The 26,486-nt window shown below is 40.3% G+C and overlaps 1 protein-coding gene across 2 annotated transcripts in view; it reads right to left on the reverse strand.

Moving 5' to 3' along the window:
• Positions 1-1,866: 1,866 nt before the first annotated feature.
• LOC132829954 (putative transmembrane protein 244) overlaps positions 1,867-26,486 on the reverse strand; it is a 41,770-nt gene continuing 17,150 nt past the window's right edge. For both annotated transcript variants that reach the window (XM_060847382.1, XM_060847381.1), the window contains 4 exons: positions 23,007-23,080; positions 14,019-14,144; positions 12,652-12,696; positions 1,867-3,871 (listed from right to left, as the gene is read on the reverse strand). In XM_060847382.1, coding sequence (XP_060703365.1) covers positions 3,780-3,871; positions 12,652-12,696; positions 14,019-14,144; positions 23,007-23,080 — 337 coding nt within the window. In that variant the 3' untranslated portion in view covers positions 1,867-3,779. The remainder of the gene's footprint in view (positions 3,872-12,651; positions 12,697-14,018; positions 14,145-23,006; positions 23,081-26,486) is intronic.

Genomic DNA, 26,486 nt, shown 5'->3' on the forward strand with positions numbered 1-26,486 from the left:
ATGGTTTGCACATAAACAACCTTGCAACAAACTTAGCATCATCAGCCAAACATCTCAGACATATGTGAACTTAACTACTATTTGAAAGGGAAAAGGAAACAAACCATTAATTGATCACCTGTACTAGTGATGACTTCTGCTGACAAGCTGTTATACACCAGGCAAGATCCCCTCAAAATATTTTAAGAAGGTAGCCTAGACCCTAACCTTTTCTTTCTTTAAAGGCAGATGTGAAGTGGGTGTCCCAGGTGTGATGCAACTGGTCGAACCATTTGGCATTAAACTAAACACAATTTATTTAAACACTGCAGTTAAAATATAAGCACAAGAAAGAGGAATTTAGAATAACAACTACTGGAAAACTTAACCAAACACTAGATATGGTACCTGTTACTAATTAACTGTTCCAGTACAGTAACATCACAAACACATCACTTAGTGAAAAAGTACATTACAACACAGATTCTTACAGGCAGGTTTCCAATCCAGGAGAGTGCCACATCAAGAGAGATTTCAGAGAAAGTCACAGCTCATTTACTGAAGCTTCTGATCCTTCTGGGAGCCAGACATCTTGTAACTGCTACACCTAAAGAAAAACTAGAAAGCCTGATCTGGAAGAACTGGACACCCCCTTTTCATTGTACAACTGCTTTAAAAAAAGCTAAAGGCCTCTTACATTATTGACTTAGGCTGACTCGCCAGCTACTTCAGCACCTGTACCTTTCCAATCTCTCTTCAAAGAACCAAGAGCAAAACAACCTTTTTAAAGTCGCAGTATTGTCACAATCCAGCTTTAACTCATCCCAAATATAATGGAATGGTTAAAGATTGGCACACAAAGAACCTCCCTGGTAATTGTGAAACTAATTTGATTACAGGTCTATCATTGCAGACATACTTTATTCAGCCTCAAGTAATTCTCTCAATTTTTGTTTGTCATAGCTTGATCTTCAAAGCATCAAGAAGGACATAACCAAGGTTGGTGTTTTAGGTTCATTAATTGATTTCAATTTCCTTGTTAACTGTAATCTGGTGTTACTGGAAAAACTCAAGATATCCAGACTTTCATTTCGACTTTTTCTTACCATCACTGGTCCAAATTAAGTATTTTACCAAGATCTTTGAAACATTTATTGTTTTTCAACAGGTTTTCTAAGTTAAAGAACCCAATGTGACTTTTACACAGTGTTATTTGATTTTTTAAAATAATATTTTTATTTCTTACCTATAACCTAAAATGTATATTCTCACAGCATTTAATTTGACTAAAGAGATCAGCAGTGTATGATAAACCAATAATTTTTGTTTGTTCAAGTATGTTTCCTTTCAGTTCAAGAAAGCCTGGGCTTAGCTTTTCAAGCAGTTTGTTGCAAAGATACTAAAACTTGGTGAATTTGAGTGTCCACCCTGTCTGAATGCCAATCGAGAACAACCAAAATACAACAAAAGTTGCCTTACTAACCCTGCAAATCAAACTAGAACTATCAACTGAATAGTTTCCTATATCTGGAGCTTAAATTCACAAGTCATTTTTATCTTTACTTTTTTTCAAATGCCATGTTTTCTATGTCAATTTTGGATATATAATAGAAATATTCTTCCTAAAAGAATAAAAAGGTTTAATTTTCATATTATTTCCAAACTTATTTCATAAAAATATAATTATGATGTCATAATCCAAATAAAAATGAGTCCAAATGAAAATGATAGGATGTAGCTGCAATACAAAACTGAGTACACTTAATTTTTCAATTACTTTTAATGCAGTTTGAAGTATCCTAACATGTTCTGAAAATTATGAGAAATAAAACTAATGAATTTAGTAGAATATTCATGAAAACCTTGAACTTTCAGATATGGATTGATCTGATATACATTTTTACATATTCCATTTCATCTACTTCAGTTATTTATATTTCAGTCCTGCAAACACATTTAAAAGAAAATGAAAGTGCAATGGAAGATGCCCCTTATTTAACATTAAAACATCCAGATGACTCTCAAATACAACAGTGAATGAGCATCCAGTTTTTTCCAGTCTGGAGTCCTGTATGTCTGCACAAGACATTCTATAAATTTGATGACAGCAGTAAAAGAGAATATTGTTTAAATATCAACTACTAAGCACATCCCCCACCCCCACAATTGATATTTAAGTGATAAACCAACAATAAAAAAAATCTTTTGGACAGATAAAGGCTAAGATAATCAGTCGACATGCAATATTACTAAAGACAGCTAAAACTTGGTGAATTCTACAATATACTGTGGAAGAATGCCAAAGCAAGAACTACCAAAACATAATGATAAACTGGCAGTTTGCTAACTCTACAAAACTAAACTAGAACTTACAACTGAACAATTTCCTGTGTCTGTGACAGTGATGGCGTCTCTAATCCTGGGCCAGAAGGTGAGGATTTGAGTTCCACCTGCCTTGAACATTTCATTTTTTACAAAGTTTCACCAAAAATAATTTATTTTACAATGTCGAGGAGATAATAAAAAAAACTCAACAGACAAGATAGAGTTGTCAATCTGTGGCAGTATAGGAATCAATCACATTAAATCCAGAATATGGTAATAACCTGTTTGATTCTGTTCACCGAGCTGGGAATTTGTGTTGCAGACATTTTGTCCCCTGTCTAGGTGACATCCTCAGTGCTTGGGAGCCTCCTGTGAAGCGCTTCTGTGATCTTTCCTCCGCCATTTGTAGTGGTTTGAATCTGCCTAGACAGGGGACAAAACGTCTGCAACACAAATTCCCAGCTCGGTGAACAGAACCACAACAACAAGCACCCAAGCTATAAATCTTCTCACAAACTTTGATGGTAATAACCTTTCAACTTGAAGGGGATTTTTATGTATTAAAACTGAATTTGTTGAAACTCCATATATTACCTATTAACATTTTAAAAGTAAAGGAAGCCACTGATAATTGAATGATATAATATTGAATGCAATAAAAATGGTTAAAATCCTAAAATGCATGGTCATTCCCCTCCAAAAGGTAAATATTAAACATTTTAATCTTTTGAGAGTAGATGATTTCTTTACCTAGTGGGAAAATATCAGATTGTAATTTTCATGTTTTATACGAATACTGTGAATTAATATTTTTGGGAGTTCAAGATTCTACTTTAAGCCTATTTATTATTTACAATGCATGTACTTTTTATTTTGGCATATAGAAAATTTGATTCTGAGTTATCTTTAAAGAAATCCTTCAATTCTCAAATATTTATTTAAGTTGGTATACTATATTCTCTTTTGGTTTTCATTTTAATATTGTACGATTGGATTACTCATATAAAGGTCTGATCAGACATGTTTTTAAGAGTTCCCAATTACTTCCTGACATATTACTGCTGCAGTGGTTCTGATACTTTACTGTGCAGGGCAGGTTAGACACCACATTCTCCAAGCAGATCTAATGCACACATAATTGGATAAAATGAAAATTATCTCTATGTTTGGTGTCTTCTATGGAATTACCTTTGCAAAGCAACAAATATCAAAATTCAAAGGGGAATAGAGAAAGTTATGGTTTTAAAATCACATTAGTCTTTCTTTTAAGCTGCCCATAATCCACTTGACTTTTGTGTGAAAAACAGGTCTTTTCTGGTCAATATAGAATACAAGCTGTGATTTTCAAACATTTAACACGAATTATTTCTGTGGAAGGATGCAGTTTCTCTGCTCACTAAAATCAATGCAGGTATGTTAGATGGGGGAATTATCCTGAACTTTTGATTTTCGTGGCCTTGTTTGATCATTTTCTCTCAGAGGTTATTTGAAGAGTAAGCAGGATTATTTTGGCAAGCAAAGTGTGCCACTAGCTGTCCGTTACAGATCATCATCAACAAGCCGCCCCCTGTAGAAAAAGCAAAATGTTATTAAAGCATTTATTCTTGTCACTTTTCCAAATATGATATTTCTAATTCACAAATAGTGATAGTCGTTTGAGTTCAATATGCTTCAATAACACACCTCACAACTAATAGTAAAGAAAGCAGGCTGTGTTATTTTATAGGATGACACCAAAATTGGTGATGTAATGGACAATGAAAAGGTAATCTAACATAACAAAGAGATTGTGGGTCAATGGGCAGAAGAGTGCCAGATAGAGTTTAATTTGGATAAATGCAAGGCATTGCACTTTGGTAAAACAAACACAAGCAAGACTTATAGTGCCTTGGGTGGTGTTGAATTATAGAGAGACCTAGGGGTTCAGGTTCATAATTCTTTAAAGTTTGCATCACATGTAAATGGGTGGTTAAGAAGGCATTTAGTATGCTTCCCTTCATTGCTCAGACCTTTGAGTATAGGAGTTGGAATGTCATGTTGAGGTTGTACGGGACCTTGGTAAGGCCTCTTCTGGAACACTGTATCCAATTCTGGTCACCATGTAAAGGAAGGATTTTATTAAGCTGGAGAGGGTTCATGAAAGACTTGCCAGGAATGGAGGGTTTGAGTTGTAAGGAGAGACTAGATAGGCTAAGACTTTCTTCACTGATGCGAAGGAGGTTGAGGGCTGACCTTACAGAGGTTTATAAAATCATAAGGGGTATAGATAATGTGAATGGTGGGTGTCCTCTCCCTAGGCGGGGAATTTCAATACTCTAGTGAATATTTTTAAAGTGAAAGGAGAAGGATTATAAAAAAATATGAGGAGCAACTTTTTTTAAACAGAGAGTAGCTTGTGTTTGGAATGAACTTCCAGAGGATGAGGTGTATGCAAGTACAGTTACAATGTTTAAAAGATAATTGGCTAAGTACATGAAAAAGAAATGTTTGGAAGGATACGCACCAAACACAGGCAGGTAGGACTAATTTAGTTTCGGATTATGGTCAGCATGGACTTGTTGGACCAAAGGGCCTGTTTCCATGCTGTATGACCACAATGACTCCTTAACACAAACACAGTTTGAGAAGGAGATAGATATCAAGCCATAATACTCAGAAGAGACTGTGAAACTTTTGTTTCTAAGTGATAGTTGGTGAGGTTGCTGATCTCTGCAAATCAGTAGCAGAGCACTAGCAAGGTTAATACAACTGCTCTGGCTGATTCTCTTCATAAGTAATTCACACTGGGCCTTTCCTAATGATTTTACTACAATCATGGAAATCCTATGAAAAGTGGAACTTCAAGTCACTCCGAGATGGATGACAATCAGCCAATCTCCCCCTCCATTCCTCTTTCAGATTTACATTTCTGTTAGGACTTAACAGAGCCTGGCGAAACATCCAGGCAAACCTGGAATTCTTCACACCCACAAGAGAAGTTCAAAAGAATACTTTGCTAATTAAGGCTTAAATTTAGTGTTTTTTATTGGTTCCATGTTAAATTTCATTTGAGACCTGATTTGGGATTTTTTTTATTTTAGTGGCTCTAAATAAATGCAAGATGTTGTCAAACACAGAACAGTACAGCACAGTACAGGCCCTTTCGCCCTCGATGTTGTGCTGTCCTTTTCTCCTAGTCTAAAATCAAACTAACCCACATACCCTTCATTTTACTATCATCCATGTGCCTATCCAAAGTTGCTTAAATGTCCCTAATGTATCTGACTCTATTACCACTGCCGGCAGTGCATTCCACGCACCCATCATTCTCTGTATCTGGAATCTATCTCTGACATCTTCCCTAAACCTTCCTCCAATTAGCTTAAAATTATGCCCCAAAATGAATCACTTCACACTTTTTCAGGTGAACTCCATCTGCCACTTCTCAGTCCAGTTCTGCAATGTCCCATTGCAACCTACAACAGCCCTCCACACTATCCACAACTCCACCAACCTTTGTGCCATCGGCAAACTTACTATCCCACCTCTCCACTTCCTCATCCAAAAGTTATTTATAAAAATCACAAAGACCAGAGGTCCCAGAACTGATGTCTGTGAAATGCCCCGGTCACTGAGCTCCAGGCTGAATACTTTTCATCTATTACCACACTGTGTCTTCTATGGGCCAGCCAATGCTGTATCCAGACAGCCAAATTTCCCTCTATCCCGTGCCTCCTTACTTTCTAAATGAGCCTACCTGGGGAATCTTATCAAATGCCTTGCTAAAAGTCATGTACACCACGTCCACTCCTCCACCTCCATTAATATATTTGGTCACACCCTCAAAGAATTCAATAAGACTTGTGAGGCATGACCTGTCTCTCACAAAGCCATTCTTGCTATCTTTAATCAAACTATAGTTTTCCAAGTAATAATAACTCCTGTCTCTCAGAATCCTCTCCAATAATTTGCCCACCACGGACAGAAGACTGACTGGTCTGTAATTTCCAGGATAATCCATATTCCCTTTCTTGAACAAGGGAATAATATTTGCCACGCTCCATCATCTGGCACTACGCCAATGGACAGTGAGAATGCAAAGATCATTGCCAGAGGCACAGCACTGTTTCATCACTTCCTGTAGTAACCTTGGTATATCCTGAGTGGCCAGGGGACTTATCTATCTTAATGTTTTTCAAAATTTTCAGCACATCCTCCTTCTTACCATCAACCTGTTCGAGCATATCAGCCTGTTTCACTCTGTCCTCTCAAACGTCAAGGTCCCTCTCAGTAGTGAAAATTGAGGCAAAGTATTCATTAAGGACTTTCCCCACTCTGACTCCAGGCACAAGTTCCCTCCGCTTTCCCTGATCGACCCAACCCTCACTCTGGCCATCCTCTTGTTTCTCACATAAGCGTAGAATGCCTTAGAGTTTTTCTTAATCCTACCCACTAAAGCTTTTAATGCCACCTTCTTGCTTTCCTAAGTCCATTCTTCAGTTCCTGACTACCTTGTAACCCTCTCGAGACTTGTCTGATCTTTGCCTTCTCAACTTTAAGTAAGTTTCCTTCTTCCTCTTAACTAGATGTTCTACATCCCTTGTTACTCAGGGTTCCTTCACCTTACCATCCTGTCCTTGCCTCATGGGCATAAACTTATCCAGCACTATCAGCAAGTGCTCCCTATACAAACTCCACATTTCTAGGTGTCTCTCCATGCTTCCAGCTCACTGCATTTATTCCTGATGAAGGGCTTTTGCCCGAAACGTCGATTTCGTTGCTCGTTGGATGCTGCCTGAACTGCTGTGCTCTTCTAGCACCACTGATCCAGAAACTCCACATTTCTGCCATGCATTTCCCTGAGAACATCTGTTCCCAATTTAGACACCCAGTTCCTGCCTAATAGCATTATAATTCCCCCTCCCCCAATTAAATACCTTTCCCATACCATCTGCTGATATCTCTTTCCATGATTATAGTAAAGGTTAGGGAGTTGTGATCACTATTATCTAAATGCTCACCCACCAAAAGATCTGACACCTGGCCTGCCTCCAAATCCAATAACGCCTCTCCTCTAGTCAGCCTATCTAAATATTACAAGTGGAATCTTTCCTGGACACACTTGACAAAAACTGATCCATTCCATCTATTTGAATTAAGGCAGATCCAATCAATATTAGGAAAGTTAAAGTCACCCATGACAACAACTCTTAGTTCTGCACCTTTCCAAAAATGTACCTCCTAGTCTGCTTCTCTGTGTCTTTGTTGCTGTGGGGGGTGGAGGGGATGCCCAATAAAGTGACTGCTCCTTTCCTGTTTCTGACTTCTACCTATACTGAATCTGTAGACAAACCCTCCTTGATGACCATCCCTGATTAGCAATGCCCCCCCCCACTGCCTGCACAATTGCTTTTGAAACATCTGAACCCTGGAACATCTCACAACTATTCATACTCTTGTGATATCCATGTCTCCATAATGGGCCACAATATCACAGTTCAAACTACTGATCCATGCTCTGAGTTCATCACCGTTATTCCTGATACTTCATGCGTTTAAAAAAAAGACACACTTCAACCCATCACACAGACTGCAACTTTGCCCTATCAACTGTCTATCCCTTCTCTCAGATTCTCTGCACGTTGTATCTGGCTGTACGTGATACTCCATCCTCAGATCTGTGGCTCAGGTTCCCACCCCCTCCCATACTAGTTTAAACTCTCCTGCAGAACTCCAGCAAGCCTCCAGCCCAAGATGTTGATGCCCTCAGCGAGTTTTTAGAAGATTTGTAGTTCAAGTTGAGGTTCTGGATGTAGGTTTGCTCACTGAGCTGGAAGGTTCATTTCCAGAGGTTTCGTTACCCTACTAGGTAACATCTTCAGTGGGCCTCTGGGCTGTTTTAGTGTAGGTTGGTTTGTGGGCAACCATGATGCCAAGGGGCCTAGTAGTCTGGCAGTCATTTCCAAGATGTCTTTGATGTAGGGGAGAATGACTAGGGTTTCTGGATGTGTTTTGTCTGTTTGTTTGGGTTTGTTGCTGAGAAATCGGCGGACTGTGTTCATTGGGTACCCTTTTCTTAAAATACACTGTATTGAACTACCCTGCGTAGTTCCTCTGTGCTGCAAAGTGTGGTGGCTCGTTGGAATAATGTTCTGATGCAGCTTCGTTTGTGGGTGTTGGGATGATTGCTTCTGTAGTTCAGTATTTGTCTGTATGTATTGTTTTCCATAGACGCTGGTTTGAAGTTTCTCATTGGCTGTTTGCTCCACTGTGACATCTAGGAATGGCAGTTTGTTGTTGTTTTCCTCCTCTTCAGTGAATTTCATGCCAGTAAGGGGATTATTGATCGTCTTGAAGGTTTCCTCTAATTTGTTTCATTTAGTGATGACAAAGGTGTCATCCACATACTGGACCCAAAGTTTGGGTTGGATGGTTGGCAGAGCTGTTTGTTCGAGTCTCTGCAGTACTGCCTCTGCTAAGAACCCTGATAACAGAGATCCCATGGATGTTCCATTGGTTTGTCTGTTAAAGTTTGTTGTTGAAGGTGAAATAGGTGGTAAAGCATAGGACCACTAGCTTGATGATACTGTCCTTGCTGATGAAGTTGGTGGTGTTTGGTGTATGTGTCTTTGGGTCTTCTAGTAGTTTAGTAAATGTTTCCTTGGCCAGGTTATTGTTGATTGATGTAAACAGGACTGTTACATCAAAGGACACCATTATTTCATCCTCTTCTATCTTAGTGCCTTTGATAGTCTTCAGGAATTCTTGGGTGGAGAAATGCAGTGAGGTGAGTCTTCTACTAAGTGTTTTAGTCTTTGGTGTAACTCCTTGGCCAGTCTGTAAGTTGATGTTCCAAGTAGCGAGACTATGGGTCTGAGCGGGGCTCCTGGTTTGTGAATTTTGGGTAATCCATAGAAGCGCGGTGTGTTGGATCCGTCTAGCTTCATTTTTTAGAAGTCAATCTTATTTATTTCTCCAGATTTCTGAAGTTTTTTTGTAAATATATTTATTAGCAAATTTTTTAACTTTACAAACATAAAAAAAATTGAAAAATACAATCAATAACAAATATCAGTATAATAAAAAGAAAACAAAACACAAATTACAATACAACTACTGTCTACTAACTACCAGCCTACCCTATAATACAAAACAAACACTAACACTGTGCAAAGCAACAACACCTAAATAAGTAAATAACTAATAGATTAACAAAAAGAAAAGCAAAACAAAACAAAATAAAACACAAAAAACAGAACAGCTATGCTCAGCACAAAGCTCCCAAAGGAATGGAAGTACTGTATATATATCCGTATTAACTCAGCAAACCCCTTCCAGGACCCAGGGCTTGACAAAGCTAACCATCCTGGTTAAACAAATGCTCTAGTTAAGATAACTGACAAATCTATATCCAAATAACTCAAGTAGGGCTGCCATGTCTTATAAAAATGGTACGTTGTGTGGTGCACCATGTTTGTAAAAAAAAAAGGTCCAACGGTGGCTGTGATTCGGTTCTCTCGTTGTGGGGTCGGGTCCACTGCTTCTTGTTGGTAAGTGTTGGTATCTGTAAGTGCATTCACTTTCATCAATGTAGTCTCTTTGATTTAGAATGACTGTCAAGCATCCTTTATTTGCAGGTAGGATAACAATGTTTTTATCTTTTTTTCGTCTTTTCAGTGCTTTCCTTTCTTATGTATTAAGTCTGTTTCCCTCCTTTTTCTGCTTAATGTTGGTGCGATTACCTGTCTGACAGTTTGCTGGGTTTCTTCTGTGAGTTGGTTGTCTTTTAGTGTTGTTTCTAATGCTGCTAAGAAATCGTTCTTGTCCGCATCCTGGCAGTTGTAATTTAATCCTCTTACTAAGACAGCTTTTTCAGTTAAAAATCACAGAACACCAGGTTATAGTCCAACAGGTTTAATTGGAAGCACACTAGCTTTTGGAGCGACGCTCCTTCATCAGGTGGTAGTGGAGGGTTCAATTCTAAACACACAGAATTTATAGCAAAGATGTCTGTCGATATGTGCGATCTTCTAGGAGATCCTCTCTGCTTTAAGCCGGCGATTAGGATTGTTAGGATTGAGCCCTCCACTACCACCTGATGAGGGAGCGACGCTCCGAAAGCTAGTGCTTCCAATTAAACCTGTTGGACTATAACCTGTTGTTATGTGATTTTAAACTTTGTACACTCCAGTCTAACACCGGCATCTCCAATTCATGTGCTTTTTCAGTGTCTGTTAAGGGTCGATCAGACAATCCATGCTTATGTGTTGTCAGTGTTGTTACTTTATGTAAGTTTATCTAGTTTTTTCTGCAGGTCTAGTTTTTTTCATTTTCTGTGTTTGTCGCTGTCTAATATCTATGGCTTGTTGTACTCTGTCTGTCCATTCATGGTCTGTTGCAGGAGGGAGTAAAGATTTTTGGTTGTATTTACGGAGTCTGTTGTGGGCATCATTAATCGTGTAAGCGTCATTAATCAACAAGCAAAACTAATGTCATTTACAAAATACCTTGCAAGGACTGTAACAAACACTACATTGGACAAACAGGTAGAAAACTAGCCATCATATTACATGAACATCAGCCACAAAATGACATGACCCTGTCTCATTAATATTCTTACATACAAATGAGGAAGGCTACCACTTCGACTGGGACAACACATCCATACTAGGACAAGCCAAACAGAGACACGCATGAGAATTCCTAGAAGCATGGCATACCAACCGGAACTCTATCAACAAACACATTGAGTTAGACCCCATCTACCACCCCCAAAGAAAAAGACAAGGAAATGACTTCACCACAGAAAATGATGTCACCACAGGAAATGATGTCACCACAGGATGTAACATCACCAACCCAAAGAAACCCAAATATATAAATAGAAAGCAGGAATTATCAACAGTGCTTTGCCCAGAGGCCCACTGAAGATGTTACCTAGTAGGGTGATGAAATTCTGGAAATGAACCTTCCAGCTCAACGAGCAAACCTACATCCATATTGGTACCCCTCCAGTTCAGGTGCAACCCATCCTTCTTGTACAGGTCCCATCTTCCCCAGAAGGTATCCCAAGAATCCACATATCTGAAGCCCTCCCTCTTACACCAGCCCTGCAGCCATGTGTTCATCTGCACTTGCTCTTTGTTCCTAGCCTCACAAGAATGTGGCACCAGTAGCAATCCTGAGATCACTACTCTGCTCATCCTGCCTTTAGCTTCCAACCTAACTCCCTATATTCTCTTTTCAGGTCCTCCTCCCTTTCCCTACCTATGTCATTGGTACCAATGTGTACAGTGACTTTGGCTACTCTCCCTCCCCCTTAAGAATCCTGTAGATTGAGTCTGAGACATCCTTGACCCTGACACTCAGGAGGCAACATACCATCTGGGAGTCTCGCTCACAATCACAGAATCTCCTGTCTGTTCCTCTCACAATTGAATGTCCTATCACTATCACTCTCCTATTCTCCCCCCTTTCCTACTGAGCCACCAAGCCAGGCACAGTTCCAGAGACCTGGCCACTGAGGCTTTCCCCTATAGGTCCACCCCTCCCCCAACCACCTCACCCAACAGTATTCAAATGATATACTTATTATTGAGGGGAATGGTCACAGGGGATCCCTGCACTGTCTGCCTATTCCCTTTCCCTCTCTTGGTGGTCACCCAGCTACCATTATCCTGTAACTTAGGTGTGATGGCCTACCTATAATTCCTCTCCATCACCCCCTCAGCCTCTCGAATGATCCGAAGTTCATCCAACTCCAGTTCCCTAATGCAGTCTGTGAGGAGCTGGACTTGGGTGTGCTTCTCGCAGGCGAAGTCAGCAGGGACACCATTGGTGACCGTTACCTCCCTCATCCTGCTAGAGGAGATGCAACTGCCTGAGTTTCAATCCCCTCTACTCAAAGTTGCCAAGAGAGATTGAATAAATTTAAACATAAGCCCTACTTTACCAAGCCTTCACATCGGGTCTTTTTCTTTAGTTAGAGGAAAAGGGCAGGTCAGCCACAGCCTGAATATATCAGTTCACGTACCCAGCAATCCCTATGTCCACTTGCACTCCTGTTGTGCCCTCGCTCTGCTTAATTATGAGTTTAGTATTTAACAGGAAAAATTTACCTTCTGGCAGCCCCCGGTCCATATTTTCACCGCTCCCGTCGTTGTTGCTGCTCCCTTCATATTTTGTGCTTCTTTCAGTTTTAACAGTAAAATTGACAGATCAATTTATGTAAATGTGTACTTCATCTCTTTACAGTTATAAAGAGAAATTCAGCCCCAGAAGCGGACTCACTGCTTATAGATCGGAAGTTTGGCTAAAGACTCCATCACAGGTTTGTAAAGTTCCAAAGAAAAAGTTGCTTAAACTTACCCAAAGCCAACCACCACTGCCACACTAAAGGAAACTCAGTCATCACTGCAAATGAAATAAAACCCAGGAGTTACTGTAAAGATGAGACTTGCCAATGTAGGAGACAGATACAAAAGGGCATCAGACCTTGACAGAATGGAAGATCAACAAAATTACTAATGAAGGCTGGTCTAGAATTAATTATTGGTATTTAAAAATACTGGCGGCACGGTGGCACAGTGGTTAGCACTGCTACCTCACAGCACCAGGGACCTGGGTTCAATTCCCGCCTCAGGCGACTGACTGTGTGGAGTTTGCACGTTCTCCCCGTGTCTGTGTGGGTTTCCTCCGGGTGCTCCGGTTTCCTCCCACAGTCCAAAGATGTGCGGCTCAGGTGAATTGGCCATGCTAAATTGCCCGTAGTGTTAGGTAAGGGGTATATGTAGGGGATGGGTGGGTTGCGCTTCGGCGGGTCGGTGTGGACTTGTTGGGCCGAAGGGCCTGTTTCCGCACTGTAGGTAATCTAATCTAATCTAAACATAGAACATAGAACATAGAAGGATACAGCGCAGTACAGGCCCTTCGGCCCTCGATGTTGCGCCGACCGAATCCTACCTAACCTATACTAGCCCAATAACTTCCAAAGTTAAGCACTGGTTCCAACAGTGCTGAGCTTTTATTGTAAAGAGGGTTTTATTAGAAATAAAATCAGGAAATTTCATTAAACCCCATGTAATTCTTAATGAAGACTGTGTTAGCACAGTAATGTGTCCCACAACAGAGTAAAGGTAAAGTCATCATAGAGTTATTCTCTCTCTGAGAGAGAGATGATTGATGCTGGTTTAATCTGAGGTCACCACACCTCAGATGAGTGGAGAGTTTGAGAAGGAGAGTCCTTCCTGATAATCTCAGCTAGTACAAGAGTTGAACTCATGCTGTTGGCATCACTCTTTCAAACATGCTATCCATCTGAATGAGCTCACCAACACCCACAACACAACGGAGCACATCCCATTTATTTTAGACAAAGGAGAACTTACATTATACTTTTTCATGGAAGCAAAAAGGTCTTGGAGACGGTCAACTTAAACTGCATTTCCACAACAACACCCTGACCAATCAGAATGTACTTGCCTAAGAACTAAAGTTAGAAGAAAATGAGGAAGAACTAAGATTGAGAGCTATACGGCATCACCATGCCAACAATGGCCAAAACAATTAGCATCTTCTTTTTATACTGTATAGAAGATGAGATCCCTTTGTTCCAGTCTATTTCTCATGTCCTGGTTCTGAAAAGTACAATTTTAAATTCTGTACTATTGAACAATTATTTCATCATGTTTTATCAGAAAGCCAAATGTGTTTGTCCAGGTTTATTGAGTACTCACCTGCAGAGCTCAGTATGACATGGATGAGTGTAACTGTGATCGAATAGTCCCACACCCACTTCTTAACTATTATTGCAAACAGGATTCCACTGGTGAAATATGTAAGTTCCATAGACAGCAGATTCACTAGGAGAATCAGAACAGAATGCAAATAGACTTTAAAACAAGGCTAATATTAATTATATAGCAGGATTACTAAACACACCAATAGATCAAAGATGCATTACAAATTCTTTACATTTGATTTTTTTTCTTAAATTACTTGGGTTTTTATTGTTCTTAAAGAATATAAATAAATCATCAGCTTATCTGCTACTGAAAATTTTATCCATGTCTTTGTTATATAAGGAGTTCACTGTTCCAAGATTCTTCTGAAGAGTCTCCTATCTTATAATGTCTGTTAAATTGAGTTCATTCAGAATGCTAATACTTGTATCCTAGCTTGACCACATCCCATTTACCCATCATTCCTTGCTTGCTGACCTATACTGGTTTCCATCTAGAAATGCTTTCAAAATTAAAATGTACATCTTTGTTGTCAAATCCATTCATGGCCTCTGTTATCATCATCTCTGTGACCTCTTTCAGCCCCAGAACCCTCCAAATTGCCTGCACATCACCATCCTGCATGTCCCCAGTGTTAATTATTCTAACACTGGCCACTTTGTCTTCAGCTGTATAAGCCCTAGAGCCCTGGAATTATTTTCATAACAAGAGATTTAAATATATGGATGGTTTGCTCGCTGAGCTGGAAGGTTCATTTTCAGATGTTTCATCACCATACTAGGTAACATCTTCAGTGAGCCTCCGGCTGAAGCACTGGTGGTATAGCCCACTTTCTGTTTATGTGTTTGTGTTTCCTTGGGTCGGTGATGCCATTTCCTGTGGTGATGTCTTTTTCTCAGAGGGGTGGTTAAATGGGATCCAAGTCAATGTGTTTGTTGATGGAGTTCTGGTTGGAATGCCATACTTCTAGGAATTCTTGTTTGTGTTTCTGTTTGGCTTGTCCTAGGATGGATACTCAGCCCACAAACCCACCAGCATGCTAAAACAGCAGCTAATGAACTTGAAACACCCTATACAGACAAGCAAAACTAATGTCATTTACAAAATACCTTGCAAGAACTGCAACAAACACTATAATTGGACAAACAGGCAGAAAACCACCAGGATACTTGAGCATCAACTAGCCACAAAAGACATGACCCACTCTCACTAGTATCCTTACATACAGATGAGGAAGGACACCACATCGACTGGGACCACAGATCCATCCTAGGACAAATCAAACAGACACATGCATGAGAATTCCTAGAAGCATGGCATTCCAACTGGAACTCTATCAACAGACACATTAACTTGGATCCCATTTACTACCCCCTGAGAAAAACTGGTAATTACATCAGCATAGGAAATGATGTCACCATAGGAAATGATGTCACCATAGGAGATGACATCACCAACCCAAGGAAACCCAAACACATAAATAGAAAGTGGACTATACCACAAGTGCTTCATCCAGAGGCTCACTGAAGATGTTACCTAGTATGGTGACAAAACATCTGAAAATGAAGTTTCCAGCTCAGCGAGCAAACCTACATCCAGAATCTCAACCTGAGCTACAAATCAAAACTCGCTAAAATCATTATGCAAAACTTCTTTATTTCCCTAACACCAGGAAGGGAAATTAAGGGCAAACTTGGGACTAATTACATTATATATATATATATATATATATATATATATATGGAATGACTCTGTGAATTACATTGGAATAAAAAATTACTTCTCTTCCTTTTATGATCCTTCTCCCTGACCACATAAAGAATCCATTCATCTACTCTAGCTGTTCCACTTGCTGTGGAAGTCCCAGAGAACTGTTCAGTTCCTTCATTCAGTGCCTCCATCATAAACACCACTTGCTGCCAGTGGTCATGTTATACACTTCCCTCCCTGAGACTTGCTGTCCCAGCAACTACACACAGCTCACGGTGACCATATGCTAAGCAGTTGTGCGATGAACAGGTTCAATTGAGCTATGAGGCAAAAAATGTTTGACTCCATATTAATATAAGCATTGTCTTCATGACCATTGATCTGGCCAAATGGTAAGAGTTGGAGTGAGATTGAGCTTTTACTGCAGAAGACATTCTTAGTTTCTTATCTGCATAACGACCTTCCAAAGGATCCAGGCTTTGTGGAGGACCACCCATGTTAGGGATCCAGGTTAATTGAGGCCTTGTTGTTGTATGGTTGGCATAATTTATTGCTTCAGTTCCTGCCTCCTAGCAGGTCCTCCCTATGCCATTTCCAAGGCAGGATTAGGCCTTCCCCCAATGAATGCACCCCTGGATTCACAACACAAGTCGGTCCAGGATTCCTCATCACTATCTAACTACCCTCGAACAATCACTCACTGACATTTCAGATTCTGCAATATCATTGAAGGAGCAACTTGCATCCACATCAGACTCCTGGATTTAAGCAACTCCCCTTGGTAAACCATTTACCCCCACCCCCACCACACAATCAGCCAAGCTCCAGGTCCAACAGTATAAGCATGGCCACCTGTGTATACCGACTTGCTGATTCTGTGCAGTTCAGTATCCAACACTTTCTGGATCCTGTTCTGATCCCTGATATTCAGATTTTGGAGGAATACCCACATTTTGTTCATGGAAATGGCCATCCCCATCAGAAGATGTGATGAGCTGAAGGAGATGGTCTACAGGAAGCTTTGCACCTTGTCCAAAGAAAACAAAACATGAAGATGAGCCTGTGGGTGACAGCAGAGTCCAGAACCAGCTCCAGGAGGTACACACACCACCTCTGTTTACTCCCAGGCAGCAAGGTATTCAGAGGTCATGCAGAGTATGGTTTAATCTTTCCTGCTGTCTATTACCCTCTAGATGATTGCCGTTGTCCTTTCAAAGCTCCTTCAGAACCTTGCTCTCAAAGTTGCTCCCCTGCTCACTGTGACTGCACTGTGATGGAACACCGAAATGAACAAATCGATCACGCACTAACACCCTGGCTATAGTTAGATATTTTGGTCATGGATGGTAATAGCCTGCGTGAACTTGGTGAAGACACTCATCAGAATGAGAACATGTTCTGTCCTGTTACAGGCACGGTGGCACAGTGGTTAGCACTGCTGCCTCATAGCGCCAGAAACCTGGGTTCAATTCCTGTCTCAGGTGCTATGAGACAGGAGTTTGCACATTCTCCCAGTGTCTGCGTGGGTTTGCTCCGGGTGCTCGGATTTCCTCCCACAGTCCAAAAATGTGCAGGTTAGGTGAATTGCCTGTAGTGTTAGGTGAAGGAGTTAGGTGATGTAGAGGAATGGGTTTGGGTGGGTTGCTCTTCGGAGGATCGGTGTGGACTTGTTGGGCTGAAGGGCCTGTTTGCACACTGTAAGTAATCTAATCTAATCTGGAGTCCAGGACCATAAACTCCATTGTAAATGCTTCTAGAGGTCTCTTGGTATCTAGGGATTCCACATTGAGGTGAAGCTGCTTCCCAGTTTTGACTAAAGTACACCTCTCATAATTGTGACAGTATTATTCCTCGGGCAGTAATACTGCTCTCTAGTCAACTTCTGACATCACATGCTGTCTTGCTTGATCATGAACTGCTAACAACACCAAGCTGAGACTGTTGGGAAGGATGGGTTGCTTAACTTCTCTGTTTTTGTCCATTCTCCTCCCTGATCCTCTTCCACCTCCTCAACAGTTTCTGTGACAACTTGAATTTCTCATTAGTTGGCATTGGGTTGGAGCATGTTAGGCATCTAGTAATTGTGCAATCTACTGATCAATCAACTTTTTGATTAGATTACTTACAGTGTGGAAACAGGCCCTTCGGCCCAACAAGCCCACACCGACCCTCCAAAGAGCAACCTGTCCAAACTCATTCCCCTCCATTCACCCCTTCACCTAACACTACAGACAATTTAGCATGGCCAATTCACCTAACCTGCACATTTTTTGGACTGTGCCGCTGGAGCAATCTGAAGTCCTCTCTCAAGGTACATGGCAGAAGGTAAAACCAAAACTATCTGTCTGAAAGTGTACCAGGTGCACTCTGTCAAAATTTAATCCAAATGTCTAAGTGAGTAAGGAGCATGGCATTAGCTACATCCCCCTCATGGTGTCTTCTAAGGACATCAACATTTGTATTATACTTTTAATTGACTTGGACTGGATCTGGAATCAAAACTGTAGAAGTTCAGTGGCCCATTGGGTGTGTACTAAACCTAATTTGGCAATCATTTGAAAATAGCATAATGGGTTGTTGTTAAACTCTTCAAACCCTGCCCCAATCTGAATGTCTCTGAACTTCTGGAAAATAGCCTACCTCAAGGGTCATCGAGAATGTTCCATTCCTCAGTTAGCTTGAGACTCTGACTGACATCAGTGATAGCCCATTCTTGTCTGCCCTTCAACCTGTGACAGCACTGCCCCGAGGCCAAGGAAACTTCATCAGTCCGTACTCTGAAAGGAAGGGGAAATCTGCGTGACTGAGGACAGGTGATGTGACAAGCTTCTGCTCGAGGGTGGAGCACCCTGATACTGGAGTCCATGTGAGGGTCCATGAAGTATCATACCTTGACCAGCCTTTCTCAAACACTCCTGCAGTGTCTGATCTCTTCAGCAAATATGGAGTGGAGCAGCCAAATGTGCAGAGCCTTTCACAAACCTCATATAGAATGCCTCCAGACCAAGTTACCCACATAGTTTCCTCCCTGCCTTAGGCCAGAGCCACTCCTCTACCACTTGGAAGTAATGCCCCCCTTCAATACAAAGTGTCCAGTATCCTGCACTTTCAGCTGGAAAAGTTGGCATTTGACTTTCAAAGTTAAACTGTGATAGTAGGTAAGATAGTGACTAGTTTTGCAAGCATCTCCTTGACTGTTGAACCAACATGGACTGGAAACTAAGGCCAACAAAAGATTTATCAATCACACATATACAGATGGCGTAGGCATTATAGAATCTAAACAATATAAAACTTCTGCAGTTGATTCTGGATTTCCAGCGATTGGGTGGAATCTAATAGTAAGGTAACTTTACTGGATAGCCATCTTGATTCATAATCCCATGACGTGCCAGGTTATCATAGCCAATGTCATTGTCACCTTTGCTGAAAGTTGCCCCGTACTTCCTGAGAGTAGAAACAGATTACCTTATCTGGGTTTCCAACTCACCAATTTCCATCTTTGAAATGAAGTTTGAGATATCTCCTCCAGTCTATCCACTATCTACAACAGTGGAAGCTTAAGGATATTTATGGTGTTCCCGGCTGTACATAAAATTTTATTTCACTGAAATTGCACAGTCAGCATGGGTACCCTCCCCCTTTCTCTCACAGTGACAGAGGCAGCTCCATGAGTGAAACTAAGTGAGAAGGCTGCTGCATGTGATATGTAACATTCTAGCAAGGCCTGATGTTGACCAGTTTGAGACAGCTGAAATGAGCCTTCAAGAACAGGGATGGTGTGAGCAGGTAAAAAAAAGCCCAATTCTCAGTGACTCAAACAGTTCTTTAGACCCATGCAGGCTGACACTTCTGCCCACCATTGCTGTCTGACACAGACCCCATCCAGTACAGTGGCCTTCTCTTCTCACCTGATGTTTAACTAGTGGAGCGTCCCACTGAAAGCCAGGTGGGGGCAAGGTTCTTTCAGGAAGAGATTTAAGTGAAGTGATTGGAACTTGGCCCACAGTGTGCATGAAATTTGTCAATGGAGAAGCAATGGTGACCAGAAATATAACAAAAGGTTTGAACACACATGGACAGCTCAAAGATCATGAAGCAAGGATTCTTTAACTCACTAACACTAGGTCATTACGAACAGGAAGGGAAATTAAGAATAATCAATAAATTATTGACAATTATGAAATCACAATGTGGGTTACTTTCAGTTGTGGAATTCCTTTGTCTGACTCCTCTTCATTCCCATCAGCCCACTTTCTAAAGACACACTTCCTTTTCCAGCAAGAGTCTATTCATCTATTCCAGCTTCCCTTGCTCTGCAGCACTACTTGCCAGTAGAGGTCCCAGAGAACATCTCAGTTCCCTCACTCAATTCCCACCACTGCTCGAGATCCCATGGTACTCAAATTCTCGCCATTCTACTTTCAGTCCTTCTTTGAGACACTCTTCAAATCCTGTCTCTTTGACCAACATTTTGGTCACCTGTCCTAAAAACGCCCTATTTGGTTCAGTGTCTTATTTTGTCTAATAATGCTTCTGAGAAGGTACTTGAAATGTTTCCTATATTAAAGTGCTACTTAAATGCCAACTGTTTCCTTGCTATCAATCTGATGTTGTGGAATGGAATGTCTTCCTGATATGAATACACACTGTCAACATCGGGTATCTGCAGTAAAGCACGGTTGAGGAATTAAGCCCAGAGCATGTAGTTTTCATTCGCAGATAGTGCCTTCTACCAGTGTCCCACACTGCTCTACTCCACTTACATTCCAACTTATTCTATTTGTTTGGCAATGTCAAAAACACCAATCATGTGGCGTTTTTATATTACCCATGAAAGATTTGGTTTTGATTTGATTTATTGTTGTCACATGTTCCTAAGTACAGTGAAAAGTTTTGTTTTGCAAGCATCTAATACTACTTAAAATAATTTATAAATCAGTTTCAATAATGGTTTACACAAGCAATTCCTAGAAAACTATGTTGAGATGTAAATTGTGGGATTGATAATTTAATTTATAATAAGGCTAGGTTTCCCGTTTGAGTTAGTAACTTGAATATTTTCTGTGTCTGAAGTTAATAATTAACTTTTCATTTCTGTGGCCATGGTAATTACCTGAAAACAATTTTTGAGGCATGGCTTTAGAGTGAATGGGTTTGTGCATGTCACTGATGGATTTTGTTTTGATTATCTTAGATTTATATGTGACCAAGCAAGGTAGATAACGGAGCCCTAAGGTTTGTTGGAAGCTTTGGGAATTTAGGTTTTTTTTAATTCATTCACAGGCCATTGCCATCAGTGTTATGCCTAACATTTATTGCCCATCTCTAATAAGCCAAAGGGTAGTTAAGAGTCAATCAAATTGCTGTAGGTCTGGAGTCACATATAGACAGTTGTCCTTCCCTAAAGAACATGATGTGGTTTTCTGACAATCAGCAATGTTTTAATGGTCATCTTTAGACTTTTAGGCTATACTAGCCTTCACTGAATTCAAATTCCACCATCTGCCATGTGGGATTCATAGAACCCAGGTTCATCGAACCATTACCTGGGATTCTGGATTAATAGTGTAGTGATAATACCACTAATAGCGTCATCTCTTTTCCCCTATATGTTTAAGCTTAAGGAAAATATCCTTAGCTTAAAGAGGGAGACCTTTGGTTTCTGTTTTACATTGCATTTTGGAGAGTCCTGTGAAGTCATTGGAACAGGATGACTGTAAAAAAAACTCAAGCTCCTGCGAAGGGAAGGATTACAGTGAAGTAGGTTACCTTAGAGTGAAGCATTATTGTTAGTTCCAGACTAGCGGTATTAAAGTGGTTCCTTAAAGCTGAGTATATTTAAGCTCAGCTGTACAATAGATCCAGGAAGAAGCTACCTGCAGGTCCAGTCTGAAAATTAGATGCAGGAACTCTGGTAAAATTACAAGTCGTGTTTTGGGTACTGTTCCAGGACAGGACAGGCAGCATCAAGAGGTGGAGAAGTCAATGTTTTGGGTGTAACCCTTCTTCATGACTCAGTCCTGATGAAGGGTTACACCTGAAACACTGACTTCTCCACTTCCTGATGCTGCCTGGCCTACTGTGTTCTTCCAGCTTCCTGCCTGTATATTTTGGATTCCAACACTGTTGCAGTTTTATTGTCTCCTCTCAAAGCAAAATCTGAAGCATTACATGTTTTTTGTTTCAACAAGTGGCCACTTTGATAAAACCAAAACAAATCAAAACATAATCTCTCACACTATGTTTCCTTCTGGCATCTGACTTTGCCAGTAATAATATCAGCTGGGATCATAGCAATCGCTCCCTGCCTATGAGTTGCTTAAAAATCCCAGTGTAAAACTATTTTGTTGTGAAATAATCAAACTGTTAAAGCTTCAAGCATGAATATAAAACAAAGACAAACAATTGTTATAAATGCACAGCATCATCAGCATTTGTAAACAAAAAAGATAAGTTGCTGTTTGGAATATTTTTAAATTGTTAGTCTGAACACATGTCCAGTTTTATCAGATGGTCTATATCTAGTATTTACTTGTCTTTCCTCAACAGATACTAATGAACAGATCCACTTGTATTTTCAACACTTTCATTCAATTACTGATTATTTTCAAAGCTTTTCTTTTCTAATAAAAGATTGTTGAATTATGTTTAAAGTTATTTTTTTCAAAGTTCATAGTCTATTTTTGACATCTCTGCAGGCTAAGTGAAAAGCATAATTGCTGAGATTAATCAGCCAACAGCACAAAATAATCCTCTTAAATTGACAGTTTCAGAAATGGAGTTATGGAAAGAAAATTTTTAAAGATACAGCTGGAGAGCATTTTGGCACTTTATTACAGCAGAATTAACATGGTCACCACCATTAGTACCTGGAAATTATGTAGAAGCTTAACCAAATTAGAAACTTTTTTTGTTATTCTTGTCACTGCATGTAATCTAAAATAATTCACAGAACAAATTATCCAGCAAAATTAATAAGCTCCTTTTAAAAAAAAACTCAGCTGGTCAATTCACGTCAAATGTATGTAGAGAGAGAAAAACAAAATGAATAACCCAGAGGCTTTGGTCAGGCTATTTTAGCCCTTGCTGATTGCAAAGGTGCACCATTTCCTTTCTCACCAGAGCATTAGGTGGTCTTTAATTGGCAGTTTCAGACCTGCAATTAAAGTTGAGTGCTAGGGCACTTTTCTACTGGTAAAATTCACATGACACTGGGATGTTATTTTACATTTCCCATATTCACATTCAATTCGGTATTTCTGTACTCACCTAGATATTTAGAGTTAGACTTTGCTGCTTGAGTTTTAAAGTCAAAAGGAATCAACCCATCAAATGAATTAAGTCTGCAAAAATAAATAAAAGAAACAATCATCAGCAGGAACAATCAAACCAAATATTTACAGCATACAGATTCATCATAGAATCATACAGTGCTGAAGAGGCCCTTTGGCTCATTGAATCAACACTGACAAAAAAACATGAAATCTGTATTAGTCCCACTTTCCAGCACTTGGCCCATAGCTTTGAATGTTGTGACATTTCAAGTGCTCGTTCAATATTTTTAAAAATTATGAGGTTTTCCACTTCAACTACCCTCCCAGGCAGACCCCCACCGCCCTCTGGGTGAAAACTTCCATCCATTCCCCTCGAAACCTCCTGCCATTCACCTTAAAATTATGCCTGCTTTTTATTGACCATACGCTAAGGGAAACAAATGTTTTCTATCTACTCTATCCATGCCCCACACAACCTTGTACACTTCAATCAAATAGCTTCCTCAGCATTTTCTGTTCTAAAGAAAACAACCCAAGCTTATCCAGCATCACTTCATAGCTGAAATGTTCCATCCCAGACAGTATCCTGGTGAATCTCCTCTGCACACCCTCCAGCTGTTTTTCGAAATTCAGAAATTTTTTGAATTTTGGAATAAGTGACAGTTCAACAGTGAAATTTTTAAAAATCTTATAAACAGCAGACTCACTGTGAGTAACAGTCCCTGAGACAGAATTGAGGCCTGTCAGTGCTGGGCCACGCTCACCCACATCGCATTTGAGTGACACGCATCAAGTGGGTGTAGAGTTGGGTTGACTGTTGTTTGGTGGGCAAACAATCTTGTTAATGAGATTACAAACTTCACAAAAAAAACCTTCGGATTTTGGAGCTTTACAGATTTCGGGATTTTGGATGAAGGGTTGTCTACCTTTACTAGTTTTTGGAGCGCTGTTCCTTTGTCAGATAATTAGTGGGGCAGATTCATAAGATACAGTTTATAGCACAAGATCATAGTGTCACACAACTGACACGATTAGATTGAACAAACCTAGATTGCTGTTAAGTCTTTCATATTTTAAAATGGGTTGCAAGTTTTGAAACTGCAATCTAATCTAAAACATGAAAGACTTAACAGCAATCTAGGTTTGTTCAATATATATCAGCTGCATGACACTATGATCTTGTGCTATGAATTGTGTCTTATGATCCTGCCCCACTAACTACCTGACAAAGAAACATAGTTCTGAAAGCTAGTGATTCCAAATAAACCTGTTGGATTATGACCTGGTGTTGCGTGATTTTTAACTTTATCCACCCCAGTCCAACACCGGGACCTCCTCATTATCCCTAATCAATTCTTGCCTTTCCAAATACATTTAAATCCTGTCCCTCAAGAATCCACTCCAACAATGTGTCCACTACTAATGTCAGGCTCACCAGTCTATAGTTCCCTGGCTTTTCCTTACCACCTTTCTTAAAAATGGCACTATGTTAGCCAATTTCCAGGTCTTCCGACACCTCACGTGAGGCTATCAATGAAACAAATATCTCATCAAGGGGCCCAACAATTACTTCCCTAGCTTTGCACAAAGTTCTAGGGTATACATGATCCCCTCCCTGGGATTTATCCACCTTTATGCATTTTAAGATATCCAGCACCTCCTCCCCTATAATATGGACATATTTCAAGATATAGCTGTTTTTTTTCCTTAAGATCTCTAGCTTCCAATCCTTCCCCACAGTAAACACTGATGCAAAATACCCATTCAGTATCTCCCCCACTTCCTACGGCTCCACACATAGGCAGCCTTGCTGAAATATAACTATTCTCTCCCTAGTTATTCTTTTATCCTTCGTTTATTTGTTGAATCCCTTTGGATTCTCCTTAGCTTCTCTCATATCTCCTTATTGCCCTCCTGATTTCCCTCTAAAGTTTTTTTCCACTGCCCTTATACTCTTTTAGGGATTTATTTGGTTCCTGCTGTCTATACTTAACATATGCTTCCTTCTTTTTCTTGACCAGAACCTCAATTACTATAATCATCGAACATTTACCAGTTTTATGCTTCATCCTTAGAAGAACATATTGTCACTGGACTCTCATTATCGTAGTTTTAAAGGCTTCCCATTTTCCAGTTGCGAATATCCTTTCCCAATCAACTTTTGAAAGTTCCTGCCTAATACTGTCAAAATTGGCATTCCTCAAATTTAGAACTTTAACTCTTAGCTAAGGTCCATCTTTTTCCATCACTATTTTAAAACTAATAGAATTATGATCACTGGCTCCAATGTTTGTCCCCACCACCCACCACCGACACTTCTTCACTGACACCAGCCAGCCTTATTTCTCAAGAGACGGTCAGTTTTGCTCAATCTCTAGTAAGTACATTCACACAGTGAATAAGAAAATTTCCTTGTCCACACTTAACAAATTCCTCTCCATCTAAGCCCTTAACATTACGGCGCTACTAAGTTGTTACTTCTTCTAAGGTGCATCACCTCCCACTTATCAGGGTTAAAAATCTACAATAGCAAGATTAAACTTGATTTAAAATTGCACATGACGACATGGAAGATGGAATGTAATGTGAATCAGTGTGAAATTAGCCACAGAAAAAAGAAAAAAACAGAAGATGTTTTAAAAAGTGAAAGATTGGGAAAGGTTGGTGTCCAGGGGGATCTGGGTATTGTCAAACATTAGCGTGCAGGTCTAACAAGGAAGAAGTGAAATATTGACCTTCATTGCATGGAGTATGGAAGTAGAGATGTTTTGCTATAATTGTATGGAGTCTTGGTGGGACATCTGCCTGAATATTGTGTGTGTAGTTGAAGTCTCCTTATCTTATACTTTCCATTAGAGGATGTGCAAAGGAGGTTCACCAGAGCAATCCCTGGGATGATGGGACAGATTGAGGAAATTGGGCCGGTACTTTCTAGACCGTTGAAGAATAAGAGGTGATTTCTTTGAAAGTTACAAAACTCTCTCAGGGCATGGCAGGATGGACGTTGATATGATGTTTTCCTTAGTTGGTAGGTCTATAGTCAGGGACACAGGCTCAAACTACTGTATGGTGTTTGCCATTTTAGATTGGGAAGAGGAGGAAAGTCTGTATGGGAATCCTGCAAGAGCAGACAGTGGAATTTGAAGTGACTAAAACATGTGGAAATAAGAATCTAATGTTGACCATGAAACTAGTGCGTCAGGCAGCATCCAAGGAGCAGGAGAATCAACGTTTTGGGCATGAGCCCTTCTTCAGGAATGAGGAAGGTGTGCCAAGTAGGCTAAGATAAAAGGTAGGGAGGAGGGACTTGGGGGAGGGGTGTTGGAAATGCAATAGGTGGAAGGAGGTAAAGGTGAGGGTGATAGGCCGGAGTGGGGGCGGAGAGGTCAGGAAGAAGATTGCAGGTTAGGAAGGTGGTACTGAGTTCGAGGGTTGGGACTGAGACAAGGTGGGGGGAGGGGAAATGAGGAAACTG

The sequence above is a fragment of the Hemiscyllium ocellatum genome, chromosome 30 (genome assembly GCF_020745735.1).
Source record: "Hemiscyllium ocellatum isolate sHemOce1 chromosome 30, sHemOce1.pat.X.cur, whole genome shotgun sequence".
Classification (NCBI taxonomy): Eukaryota; Metazoa; Chordata; class Chondrichthyes; order Orectolobiformes; family Hemiscylliidae; genus Hemiscyllium; species Hemiscyllium ocellatum.